Source organism: Aegilops tauschii, chromosome 1 (genome assembly GCF_002575655.3).
Source record: "Aegilops tauschii subsp. strangulata cultivar AL8/78 chromosome 1, Aet v6.0, whole genome shotgun sequence".
NCBI lineage: Eukaryota > Viridiplantae > Streptophyta > Magnoliopsida > Poales > Poaceae > Aegilops > Aegilops tauschii.
In genome coordinates this window covers 430703597-430718121 of record NC_053035.3, presented here as the reverse complement: position 1 = coordinate 430718121, position 14525 = coordinate 430703597, and the positions used below count along the sequence as shown (strand labels likewise).

Sequence of the window (14525 nt, the reverse complement as noted above, 5' to 3'; positions counted from 1 at the left end):
CTGCTACATTCAGGTCCGTATGTACTTTACAAATATCTATGTCTCCATTTTTGAACACTTTCACGAATGGAGTTGAAGCGACGCTTGATATGCCTGGTCTTCCTGTGAAACCTGGGCTCCTTCGCAAGGGCAATAGCTCCAGTGTTGTCACAGAAGAGAGTCATTGGGCCCGACGCATTGGGAATCACCCCTAGGTCGGTAATGAACTCCTTCATCCAGACTGCTTCCTGTGCTGCCTCCGAGGCTGCCATGTACTCCGCTTCACATGTAGATCCCGCCACGACGCTTTGCTTGCAACTGCACCAGCTTACTGCTCCTCCATTCAAAATATACACATATCCGGTCTGTGACTTCGAGTCATCCAGATCTGTGTCGAAGCTAGCGTCGACGTAACCCTTTACGACGAGCTCTTCGTCACCTCCATAAATGAGAAACATGTCCTTAGTCCTCTTCAGGTACTTCAGGATATTCTTGACCGCTGTCCAGTGTTCCTTGCCGGGATTACTTTGGTACCTTCCTACCAAACTTACGGCAAGGTTTACATCAGGTCTGGTACACAGCATGGCATACATAATAGACCCTATGGCCGAGGCATAGGGGATGACACTCATCTCTTCTATATTTTCTGCCGTGGTCGGGCATTGAGCCGTGCTCAATTGCACACCTTGCAATACAGGCAAGAACCCCTTCTTGGACTGATCCATACTGAACTTCTTCAATATCTTGTCAAGGTATGTACTCTGTGAAAGACCAATGAGGCGTCTTGATCTATCTCTATAGATTTTGATGCCTAATATATAAGCAGCTTCTCCAAGGTCCTTCATTGAAAAACACTTATTCAAATAGGCCTTTATACTTTCCAAGAATTCTATATCATTTCCCATCAATAGTATGTCATCCACATATAATATGAGAAATGCTACAGAGCTCCCACTCACTTTCTTGTAAACACAGGCTTCTCCATAAGTCTGTGTAAACCCAAACGCTTTGATCATCTCATCAAAGCGAATGTTCCAACTCCGAGATGCTTGCACCAGCCCATAGATTGAGCGCTGGAGCTTGCATACTTTGTTAGCATTCTTAGGATCGACAAAACCTTCCGGCTGCATCATATACAACTCTTCCTTAAGAAAGCCGTTAAGGAATGCCGTTTTGACGTCCATCTGCCATATCTCATAATCATAGTATGCGGCAATTGCTAACATGATTCGGACGGACTTCAGCTTCGCTACGGGTGAGAAAGTCTCATCGTAGTCAACCCCTTGAACTTGTCGATAACCCTTAGCGACAAGTCGAGCTTTGTAGATGGTCACATTACCATCCGCGTCCGTCTTCTTCTTAAAGATCCATTTGTTTTCTATGGCTCGCCGCTCATCGGGCAAGTCAGTCAAAGTCCATACTTTGTTTTCATACATGGATTCTATCTCGGATTTCATGGCTTCTAGCCATTTGTCGGAATCCGGGCCCGCCATCGCTTCTTCATAGTTTGAAGGTTCACCGTTGTCTAACAACATGATTTCCAGGACAGGGTTGCCGTACCACTCTGGTGCGGAACGTGTCCTTGTGGACCTACGAAGTTCAGTAACTTGATCCGAAGCTTCATGATCATCATCATTAACTTCCTCCCCAGTCGGTGTAGGCACCACAGGAACATTTTCCCGCGCTGCGCTACTTTCCGGTTCGGAAGGGGTGACTATCACCTCATCAAGTTCCACTTTCCTCCCACTCAATTCTTTCGAGAGAAACTCCTTCTCTAGAAAGGACCCATTCTTGGCAACGAAGATCTTGCCTTCGGATCTGAGGTAGAAGGTGTACCCAATAGTTTCCTTAGGGTATCCTATGAAGACGCATTTTTCCGATTTGGGTTCGAGCTTTTCAGGTTGAAGTTTCTTGACATAAGCATCGCATCCCCAAACTTTTAGAAACGACAGCTTAGGTTTCTTCCCAAACCATAATTCATACGGTGTCGTCTCAACGGATTTCGACGGAGCCCTATTTAAAGTGAATGCGGCAGTCTCTAAAGCATAACCCCAAAATGAGAGCGGTAAATCGGTAAGAGACATCATAGATCGCACCATATCCAATAGAGTGCGATTACGACGTTCGGACACACCATTTCTCTGAGGTGTTCCAGGCGGCGTGAGTTGTGAAACTATTCCACATTTCCTTAAGTGTGCACCAAACTCGTGACTTAAATATTCTCCACCACGATCTGATCGTAGGAATTTTATCTCTTGTCACGTTGATTCTCAACCTCACTCTGAAATTCTTTGAACTTTTCAAAGGTTTCAGACTTGTGTTTCATCAGGTAGACATATCCATATCTACTTAAATCATCAGTGAGAGTGAGAACATAACGATATCCTCCGCGAGCCTCAACACTCATTGGACCACACACATCAGTATGTATGATTTCCAATAGGTTGGTTGCTCGCTCCATTGTTCCGGAGAACGGAGTCTTGGTCATCTTACCTATGAGGCATGGTTCGCACGTGTCAAATGATTCGTAATCAAGAGACTCCAAAAGTCCATCAGCATGGAGCTTCTTCATGCGCTTGACACCAATGTGACCAAGGCGGCAGTGCCACAAGTATGTGGGACTATCGTTATCAACTTTACATCTTTTGGTATTCACACTATGAACATGTGTAACATCACGTTCGAGATTCATCAAAAATAAACCATTGACCAGCGGGGCATGACCATAAAACATATCTCTCAAATAAATAGAACAACCATTATTCTCGGATTTAAATGAGTAGCCATCTCGAATTAAACGAGATCCAGATACAATGTTCATGCTCAAAGCTGGCACTAAATAACAATTATTGAGGTTTAAAACTAATCCCATGGGTAGATGCAGAGGTAGCGTGCCGACAGCGATCACATCGACCTTGGAACCATTCCCGACGCGCATCGTCACCTCGTCCTTTGCCAGTCTCCGTTTATTCCGTAGTTCCTGCTTTGAGTTACAAATATGAGCAACGGCACCGGTATCAAATACCCAGGAGCTACTACGAGTACTGGTAAGGTACACATCAATTACTTGTATATCACATATACCTTGGGTGTTGCCGGCCGTCTTCTTGTCCGCTAAATATTTGGGGCAGTTCCGCTTCCAGTGACCACTTCCCTTGCAATAAAAGCACTCAGTCCCGGGTTTGGGTCCATTCTTTGACTTCTTCCCAGTAACTGGTTTACCGGGCGCGGCAACTCCCTTGCCGTCCTTCTTGAAGTTCTTCTTACCCTTGCCCTTCTTGAACTTGGTGGTTTTATTCACCATCAACACTTGATGTTCTTTTCTGATCTCCCCTTCCGCTGATTTCAGCATTGAATATACTTAAGGAATGGTCTTTTCCATCCCCTGCATATTGTAGTTCATCACAAAGCTCTTGTAGCTTGGTGGAAGCGACTGGAGGATTCTGTCAATGACCGCGTCATCCGGGAGATTAACTCCCAGCTGAGACAAGCGGTTGTGCAACCCAGACATTCTGAGTATGTGCTCACTAACAGAACTATTCTCCTCCATTTTACAGCTGAAGAACTTGTCGGAGACATCATATCTCTCGACCCGGGCATGAGCTTGAAAAACCAGTTTCAGCTCCTCGAACATCTCATATGCTCCATGTTTCTCAAAACGCTTTTGGAGACCCGGTTCTAAGCTGTAAAGCATGCCGCACTGAACGAGGGAGTAATCATCAGCACGTGATTGCCAAGCGTTCATAACGTCTTGGTTCTGTGGGATTGGTGCATCACCTAGCGGTGCTTCTAAGACATAATCTTTCTTGGCTACTATAAGGATGAGCCTCAGGTTCCGGACCCAGTCCGTATAGTTGCTGCCATCATCTTTCAGCTTGGTTTTCTCTAGGAACGCGTTGAAATTGAGGACAACGTTGGCCATTTGATCTACAAGACATAGTGTAAAGATTTTAGACTAAGTTCATGATAATTGAGTTCATCTAATCAAATTATTTAATGAACTCCCACTCAGATAGACATCCCTCTCGTCATCTAACTGAAACATGATCCGAGCTTAACTAGGCCGTGTCCGATCATCACGTGAGACGGACTAGTCAAGATCGGTGAACATCTCCATGTTGATCGTATCTTCTATACGACTCATGCTCGACCTTTCGGTCCTCCGTGTTCCGAGGCCATGTCTGTACATGCTAGGCTCGTCAAGTCAACCTAAGTGTATTGCGTGTGTTCCGAGGCCATGTCTGTACATGCTAGGCTCGTCAACACCCGTTGTATTCGAACGTTAGAATCTATCACACCCGATCATCACGTGGTGCTTCGAAACAACGAACCTTCGCAACGGTGCACAGTTAGGGTGAACACTTTCTTGAAATTATTATAAGGGATCATCCTACTTGCTACCATCGTTCTAAGCAAATAAGATGCAAAAACATGATAAACATCACATGCAATCAAATAGTGACATGATATGGCCAATATCATCATGCTCCTTTGATCTCCATCTTCGGGGCACCATGATCATCTTTGTCACCGGCATGACACCATGATCTCCATCATCATGATCTCCATCATTGTGTCTTCATGAAGTCGTCACGCCAACGATTACTTCTACTTCTATGGCTAACCCGTTTAGCAACAAAGTAAAGTAATTTACATGGCGTTATTCAATGACACGCAGGTCATGCAAAATAATAAAGACAACTCCTATGGCTCCTGCCGGTTGTCATACTCATCGACATGCAAGTCGTGATTCCTATTACAAGAATATGATCAATCTCATACATCACATATATCATTCATCACATCTTCTGGCCATATCACATCACATAGCACTTGCTGCAAAAACAAGTTAGACGTCCTCTAATTGTTGTTGCAAGTTTTTTTACGTGGTTTGTAGGTTTCTAGCAAGAATGTTTCTTACCTACGTATGACCACAACGTGATTTGCCAATTTCTATTTACCCTTCATAAGGAACCTTTTCATCGAATCCGTTTCGACTAAAGTTGGAGAGACAGACACCCGCTAGCCACCTTATGCATCTAGTGCATGTCAGTCGGTGGAACCTGTCTCACGTAAGTGTACGTGTAAGGTCGGTCCGGGCCGCTTCATCCTAAAATGCCGCCGAAACAAGAAAAGACTAGTAGCGGCAAGAAGAATTGGCAAACTCAACGCCCACAACTGCTTTGTGTTCTACTCGTGCATAGTAACTACGCATAGGCCTGGCTCATGATGCCACTGTTGGGAATCGTAGCATAATTTTTAAATTTTCCTACGCTCACCAAGATGCATCTATGGAGTCTACTAGCAACGAGGGGAAAGGAGTGCATCTACATACCCTTGTAGATCGCGAGCGGAAGCGTTCCAATGAACGTGGATGACGGAGTCGTACTCGCCATGATCCAAATCACCGATGACCGAGTGCCGAACGGACGGCACCTCCGCGTTCAACACACGTACGGTGCATCGACGTCTCCTCCTTCTTGATCCAGCAAGGGGGAAGGAGAGGTTGATGGAGATCCAACAGCACGACGGCGTGGTGGTGGATGTAGCGGCTCTCCGGCAGGGCTTCGCCGAGCTTCTGCGAGAGAGAGAGAGAGGTGTTGCAGGGGAGGAGGGAGGCGCCCAAGGCTGTAGGTTGCTGCCCTCCCTCCCCCCTTTATATAGGCCCCTGGGGGGTGCGCCAGCCCTGGGAGATGGGATCTCCAAGGGGGCGCGGCGGCCAAGGGGGGAAGGGGTTGCCTTGCCCCCCAAGGCAAGGGGGAAGCTCCCCCCTAGGGTTCCCAACCCTAGGCGCATGGGGGGAGGCCCAAGGGGGGCGCCCCAGCCCACTAAGGGCTGGTTACCTTCCACTTTCAGCCCACGGGGCCCTCCGGGATAGGTGGCCCCACCCGGTGGACCCCCGGGACCCTTCCGGTGGTCCCGGTACAATACCGGTAACCCCCGAAACTTTCCCGGTGGCCGAAACTTGACTTCCTATATATAATTCTTCACCTCCGGACCATTCCGGAACCTCTCGTGACATCCGGGATCTCATCCGGGACTCCGAACAACTTTCGGGTTTCCGCATACATATATCTCTACAACCCTAGCGTCACCGGACCTTAAGTGCGTAGACCCTACGGGTTCGGGAGACATGCAGACATGACCGAGACGCCTCTCTGGTCAATAACCAACAGCGGGATCTGGATACCCATGTTGGCTCCCACATGTTCCACGATGATCTCATCGGTTGAACCACGGTGTCGAGGATTCAATCAATCCGTATGCAATTCCCTTTGTCAATCGGTATGTTACTTGCCCGAGATTCGATCGTCGGTATCCCAATACCTTGTTCAATCTCGTTGCCGGCAAGTCTCTTTACTCGTACCGCAATGCATGATCCCGTGACTAACGCCTTAGTCACATTGAGCTCATTATGATGATGCATTACCGAGTGGGCCCAGAGATACCTCTCCGTCACACGGAGTGACAAATCCCAGTCTCGATCCGTGCCAACCCAACAGACACTTTCGGAGATACCCGTAATGCACCTTTATAGTCACCCAGTTACGTTGTGACGTTTGGCACACCCAAAGCACTCCTACGGTATCCGGGAGTTGCACGATCTCATGGTCTAAGGAAAAGATACTTGACATTGGAAAAGCTCTAGCAAACGAAACTACACGATCTTTTATGCTATGCTTAGGATTGGGTCTTGTCCATCACATCATTCTCCTAATGATGTGATCCCGTTATCAATGACATCCAATGTCCATAGTCAGGAAACCATGACTATCTGTTGATCAACGAGCTAGTCAACTAGAGGCTTACTAGGGACACGTTGTGGTCTATGTATTCACACATGTATTACGATTTCCGGACAATACAATTATAGCATGAATAATAGACGATTATCATGAACAAAGAAATATAATAATAACCTTTTATTATTGCCTCTAGGGCATATTTCCAACAGGGGAACCGTTCCTGCAGTTAGTGCCAACATATCTAGCAAATACTTCACCATTCTGATTTTTGAACAGTTTATAGTTGGAGTCAACTGACTCATCAGAAGAATGAGAAGATTCATATGTAAAGCCAGATAAATTAGATGGATCAACTGAAGGTCCCTTTGCAGCAACCCATGAGGTTTTGGGGTACTGCTCAGGCTTCCAATATGCACCATCAGCATTGAGTTTCCTCTCAAAGGCAATACCCTCTTTCCTAGGGTTCCTGCTGAGGATCTGGTTTTTAAGCACATCACAAAGAGTCTGATGCCCTTTGAGGCTTTTGTACATGCCTGTCATATACAATTCCTTCAGCCCTGCATCATCAGTGATACTATCAATGTTCTCAGATAAGGAATTAGTGATAGCAGAGACAATTGAAGAATTTGTAGCATTACAAGCATTTGAACATTCAGGTGAAGAATTAGCAGATTCACGTTCAATGCATTTCAAACATGGAGGAACAAATTCTTCCTGAGCAGCGCTGATTTGTTGAGCAAGTAATGAATCGCGCTCCTTCTGAAGATCTTCATAACTCACTTTTAGCTTCTCTAGATCTTGCTTTCTTTGAAGAAATTCATAAGAAAGCTTCTCATGATCAGATAAGAGAGTGTTATGTTGATCTTGAAGGGTGTCATACTTAGTATGAAGTCTCTGAAGACTTTCAGCCAAAGCTTTTGACTGATCCATTTCTTCACCCAACATATCATCGCTCTTACTAAGCATGTTTTGAACCTTTTCCAAAGCTCTTTGTTGTTTAGCAGCAAGGGAAACAAGCTTGACATAACTGGGTCCTAATTCATCATCAGATTCATCATCACTAGATTTAGACAGATAGCATTCAGTTACCTTTTCACCATCTGCCATAAGGCATGGTGAGGAGGATGATGATTCTGGTTCGAATGTCATTGATTTCAGAGATTCCTTGAAGTCCTCAAACCAAGGATCATGATGGGTTCGATGACCTTCATAGACATCAAAGAGATGGTCCCAGATAAGCTTCGCCTGATCGAGATGCATAACGTTCTTGAACTGATTTTGAGACAGACAGGAGCAGATGACGCCCTTCGCCGTGAGGTTGAGAATAGGGTACTTGCGAATGTCATCAGCTTCCGCCGTCTTGCACAGATCGGTAAGACCAATCTCGGTGACGGTCCACAGCTCGCTATTCATCGCCATGAGGCGCTTCTTCATCATGGCCTTCCACTTGGGATAATCATGACCGTCAAAGATGGGACATGTCACTTTCTTCATACCTGTGATCGACATAACTAAAACTCCGGGTGGTTAAACCAAAATCACACAGAACAAGGAAGTACCTTGCTCTGATACCAATTGAAAGTGCGTTATATCGGCTAGAGGGGGTGAATAGGCGATTTTTATAAATTCTTCACTGAGGAATTTGTGGGTGAGGAAATTCCTTAGCGAAGAACTACTTGCAGCGGAATAAGTACTCAAAAGTATGCATAGCAGAGCACAAGCATAGTCATCATGATGAAATGAAAACAAGCACAGAGTACAGAAAGCGTAAACACATGATAACACAGGATGAAGACAAACAGACTGAGGAAATTGAGAAAGTCTTCAGTCAAAGTCTTCAAACACAGATATGAACAATTGCACAATACAGGAATGAGGAAATGAAAGAGTTGAGGAAATAGAACCAGTTGGCTTGGTGAAGACAATGATTTGGTAGACCAGTTCCAACTGCTGTCTCAGTTGTACATCTGGTTGGAGCGGCTAGGTATTTAAACCTGAGGACACCCAGTCCCGGACACACAGTCCTCACCGTATTCTCCTTGAACTAAGGTCACACAGACCTCGTCCAATCACTCATGGTAAGTTTTCAGGTGACTTCCGAACCTTCACAAACTCGGTCACTCGGCGATCCACAATTTCCTCTTGGATGCTCCAGACCATGACGCCTAACCGTCTGGAAGAAGCACAGTCTTCAAAGATAACAAGCGTCGGATCCACGCAGGATCAATCTCTTCAGTGATGCTCAATCACTTTGGGTTTGTAGGTGTTTGGGTTTGGGGTTTTTCCTCACTTGATGATTTTCGCTCAAAGTCCTCAGAGGATGGGACGCTCTCAAATGACAAATGTCAGTTTCTCTCGGAGCAGCCAACCAGCTAGTCGTTGTAGGGGGTGGCTATTTATAGCCTATTTATAGCCAACCAGCCCGTATGATAAGACATAAATGCCCTTCAATGATATGACCGTTAGATGGGTAGATATTTTGGGACAGCTGGGGCATAACACAGCAACGGTCGGAAATTTGAGGTTCAAATTCCTCAGGGCTATCATGTTCCTCACTGTGTAGGCAATCCGCACTGGCGAATTCCTAACTCCTCAGTCAGAACAAATTCCTCAGAGACCAGAAGAACTTCGTCTCTGTCACTGAAGAATATGACTGAACTGTATGAGATTTCCAATGGCTTCACTCGAAGGGATTGGTAGGTGTAGGATTTGAGTTGAGCATCACATGGAAATTTTTCCTTAGTATTTCCTCGACCCCCTTTAACAGTACGGTGTTTCCTATGACTCAAGAAAGAGAAAATGAAACTACGAAAAAAAAGTATTCACGCTTCATATTCCTCAAATGAATACCAAGTCTTCAAGGTCACACTAATTTCTTCACTTTCAAAGTCTTCAGAAAGTCTTCAGAAATCCAAAGTCTTCAGTCGAAGAACTTCATTTTTAGGGGTCGACTTTCACTGTAATTATCAAACTCCTCATAGACTTATAGATCTGTGTACACTCACAAACGCATTAGTCCCTTAACTTATAAGTCTTCAATACACCAAAATCACTAAGGGGCACTAGATGCACTTACATGGAGGCAAGGAGGCATGTTCAGCCGGGCGTGCAGCAGGCGGCGCAGTACTATTCGATTTGACAGCGGGCGGCGCAGTCCCCGATACGACTTTAATGCAGATGAGGGAGAGGGTAGCGGTTGCCGAAATGTTGAACGACCAATGACGCATCCTCCTTCAGTTAGCATCGTGTGAATGCATGAGGGAAGTAATGGGAGGAGGACCGGGAAAAGAGGCAGCACGATGTGAATGCAACGCAGTTTGCACTCATATAAAGGCACCCCTCCATTCCAATGCATCTACCACATCGTACGCACCTAAGCATTTGCCTAAGCACCTACACTAATAAGCGCAAAAGTGCTCACTCCAGACCCATGACGGCGATGCGCGCTAGCGGCTGTGCCAGATCACTACTAGGAAAAAGGCTACTAATAGCGCGGGTAAAATGGCTACTAGTAGCGCGGGTACCCGCGCTACTAGTATCGCGCTACAGCTAAAAATTAGTAGTACCCGCGCTACTACTAACTTTTTTAGTAGTAGCGTGTGTGCCACCCGCGCTACTGCTATTACAGACCTGCGCTACTACTAACGAAATAGTAGTAGTGTGTCTATAGTGCCAACGCTACTAGTATTTGGAATACTAGTAGTGTGCCATTTTTTTCCAGGCTACTACTAGATTATTATGAATTAAAAAAAATCAGCCAATTCCATTCTATCACACATTTGCCGTATCTATTCACAGTTTCTCATTGTAGCGGCAACCCATGTATAATTCCTATTACACAGTATTGTGCGTAGCAACTTGGTAAGCAGCAACCTACTTAAGTTGTTATGGTCCGATCCGAAAATTGGATCACTCGTCAATATGCGGCACCTGCCCGGCCTGATCTCGCGGCCTGCAGCTGCGGTGAAGCACAAGGGGTAGCCTCGACGAGCCACATCTGACCGACGGCAACCGCCGCCACGTCTCCAGCAGGCCCCGGTCGAGGTCGTCCTCGTGCCTCGCCACCAGCGGACGGAGGAAGCCATCGTACAAGTGCCCCGCACCCTGAAACCCGAACATCATTAAGATTTAGATTCAGATTCAGGTTTGGCCACACACCGAATCAAGTGTATCTGAATGTTGATCATCTCTCGGGCTCGGGGTGTCCGGTCTACTGCTTACCTGTGTCTGGGGTGCCAGAGGTAGATGACGTGCAACAGCTTTGCTTCTTCGTGCACCGGCTGCCACGACACCGTGGACGGTGCCACGACACCGTGGACGGTGCCACGACACCGTTGAGTCCACAAACCTTTCGACGACCGTCAGCGTCGCCAACAGAACCCTGCAGCATTACCAACAGAGGTCCAAAAACTTCAGATTCTTCAGAAGAATGACACGAAAAAACAATGCGGTACATGTCGATGTCGTAATGCACAACTGAAGCTATAAGCTATTTCCTAGTAGGATAAAAGTTCAGAGAATAGTTATATAAGAATGCATATAGATTTTACAAGTGCATAGAAAAACATAAGGTCCGAAAGAAACACATAATCAGGCAACCACATAATCGGTTAACTTCTATTTACTCACCAATCAAATAACATCAAAATCAACACATTAGCGTTGGACCTCGACACAACACACAAGGGGTGCAAAAGCGGCTGACTGAGATCATAAAGAAATATATAAGAAGGACCAAGACAATCATACTTCAGTCCAGACATATACGAGGACATATCATAACACACATACAAAGTAGCAACAAACTGATAATATAGTTTCTAGAATCATCTGCAAAGAGAACGACATTGGTACGATGATGAATTTACAATCTTTAGTCTTAGCCAACACAACATACAACCTTTACAACCTTAAAATATAATAATTTAAGCTTTGACCAATGTTTTATACAGAAGTAGGTAGTCCAAAAAGCTTCAGGCTATTTTCTGTAACACCATTAATTTCTGACTGCAAATGCAAAGCTGAAGAAGAAGAAAACTAAAACTTGAGTCAACAGATCTGCTGCTTCATTTTGAAATTCAGATAGCAGGTATGGTCTCATTTCTATTTATTTAATAGCATTTAAGCCTTGCCCAAAATTGCATATTGATTATTAGTATATTTCATACAATCTAGATTATAAGAATTAGGCATAGACCTTTTAAAAATTCAGTGGGAACCACTGTTCAAATTATAAGAATTGGACCAGTGTTAGCTCATTAATGCTGAGGCGCACACAAGGAGGTCACCGTAGCCCCACGAACACAGGAGCATGGGAACGCTGATGGCGAGGCTGCCGGGGCGACGGACAATCAGTTCGTACTAAAGTCCGACTGTCTGACAACCAACATCGATTTTAAGTTTATATCACTCAGACTACATATAAAATAGATAAGACATGCTGGATCGGTTTTCCTCAATTAAATATAGTAACTGTTATGGAAGCAGTCATAGTGTACATTGTACACTAAAGCAATCGTTTCTTTCAGCTTGAAACAGAGACACCAAAAAAAGGAAGGAGGAAGTACCCAGCACACATTTACCTTGTAAAAAAAATCAGATATTCGGCATTGAAACGAGTGCAAGCAATCTGAATAATTTCCTTATCAATGCCAAGTTCTGGCCCACCAAACTGGTTGCATGGGAAAGCAAAGATCTCAAAACCTGTAGTCAGATAAAATTGTTAGCATAACATATCATAACTCAAAATCAAGGGCTAATCATATGCAGATAGATCATGCCCTGGTCCTTGTACTTATCGTAAGTTCCGTGTAGTTGGAATTGGTCAAGCCACTGCAGTAGTTACTAGTTACATGCAACGATTATCTTTGTTATTATAACAGAATGTCCATCCTTTCAGTACTTGACTTACATCTCTCGACATGTGCAAAATTAGATGAAACTGGAACACTAATCAATGTCACAAAACTTATAAGCACAACAATTCTGGTTGTCCAACTTGCTGACGACAGCCTGGCCGGATCTGTCCGCGCCCAGCACGTGGACGACCTGGAGCTCCTCGAGGTTGGAGAAGTCATCACCGAGGTCCGGAATGCAGTCGTGCCACTCCCCACGGTCGGCGGGGTAGACGAGGAGCGCCGCGCCAGCGTCCACCACGAAGTCGGACCCTATCACCATCACGGAGAAGTCGCTCCCGCCGCCGCTGCTGGAGACTAATGCGAGCGCCATGGCCGCCCCTCCTACTCCAGAGTCCCTAATAGAGTGGAGGCGCGGAAGCAAGGGGAGGTGTTGGATGGCGACGGAGGCTGCCGGAATTGATCGGAATTCGGACGCCTGAGATCCCTGCCTGAGTCAGGCTGCTTTTTGTGGAAGCAAACTAAGCGTGCCCTACTCACAAATTAGAATTTTGGTAGCCATAACCTAGGATTTTTATGAAGTGTTTCATAAAACGAAAAGATCACACGAACTACCAAGTATCTGCTATCATCCTATTGATTATTTCTTCTTAGGTACCTAGGCAAACATCTGTGTTATATCTTGCAACATAACTTCAGTGAAACTAAAACATAATCCACAAAGATGGAGGTATCTAGGGAGCATGTGTCTATATGAGTACTTTAATGTTAATGGTAGCTAAAATTTGAACTGCAGTGGACCTCGTTTTCACCCCCAACTGTTAGCACCCAAAGCACTACTGCTGTCAATCACCCCATAGCTAGCTTGATCTATTAATATGTCGCTGTTCCCATGCCACACCTTCTGAACTACAGCTGACAACCGCCGCCGGGACTGTTAACATGAGGCAAAATTGGATATATCAAAATTTTAGCTAATCCTAGGGTGAGCAGATACTCAAGTAGTCTGCGTAATCCCAAGCTCTACTCATTCCTAGTCCTTGTAGTTTACTAGCAATTGGCATAAATCAGTCAATTTGTTAGGCATAAATGGCCCAAAGCAAAGCAGCAGGAGGTCCAACTTACATATAGGTGTTGAGCTGGCGGACGAAGCTCAAGAAGTTGTTGTGCTTGAAGTACCTCGGCAATAGCACGGTGCCGAAGAGGTGGGGGTCCAGACGAGCTTCTGTTGGTGGCGCTCCAGGAGATGACGGCGTCCATGGCGGGGTCATCGACCATGTCGTAGGTCTTGGCGAGGAACGGCGTGGGCCCGGTGTCGCCCAGCCCGTCCATCGGCCTCGGCGCCCCACCGCCGCCGGCCGCCGGGGACGGGCAGGGGCGGCCCTCCACCTTCACCGGACTCATCATCCGATGGCTCATGGCAGCGAAGCCCACCTACAGCAGACGGCGTGGTGGTGGACTCTCTTGCTAGTGCTCGCCGGTGGCGAGTGGGTTGGGACAGGAGAGGAGGTGGAAGGGAGGCCGGCGGCGAGTGGGTTGGGACTTGGGCGAGGAGGAGAGGAGGTGGGAGCGGAGACGGGATTGGGGATCTAGATCGGGCGTTGAGTATTTTTTTGAGACATGGCATGGGATGGTTGGTGGGGTGGGAGCAGATGCAGGTAGCGTGGGTTTATAACCCACGCTGCTACTATCAACTTAGTAGTAGCGTGGGTTTATAACCCGCGATACTACTACGGCTGGTCCCAGGAGGCACGGTGGAAATCACTTAGTAGTAGCGAGGGGTAAAAACCCGCGCTACTACTATCAACTTAGTAGTAGCCGCTACCAGTAAGCGTCTGCCTATAAAATTTTCCCTAGTAGTGGATGGTCCACGACGCCGGCCTGCGGCATGGCACTGTGGATCGTCTCCACACGGTGTTGGCGAACGGCTGGTGGATGGCCGCCG

General features: G+C 46.2%; 1 protein-coding gene across 2 annotated transcripts; it reads right to left on the bottom strand.

The window, feature by feature from the left end:
• Positions 1-10458: 10458 nt before the first annotated feature.
• LOC109748479 (heat stress transcription factor A-2e) lies at positions 10459-14229 on the bottom strand. 2 transcript variants are annotated; one of them, XM_073500372.1, is made up of 4 exons: positions 13706-14229; positions 12308-13514; positions 10947-11106; positions 10459-10829 (listed from the first exon to the last, which is right to left on the bottom strand). In XM_073500372.1, the coding sequence occupies exons 1-2, from the start codon at positions 13997-13999 to the stop codon at positions 13389-13391; spliced, it is 420 nt and encodes a 139-aa protein (XP_073356473.1). In that variant the 5' UTR covers positions 14000-14229; the 3' UTR covers positions 10459-10829; positions 10947-11106; positions 12308-13388. The 2 variants fall into 2 exon arrangements, with proteins under 2 accessions (XP_073356473.1, XP_073356472.1); XM_073500371.1 differs by having other exon boundaries at positions 12308-12428; positions 13760-14228.
• Positions 14230-14525: the final 296 nt, after the last annotated feature.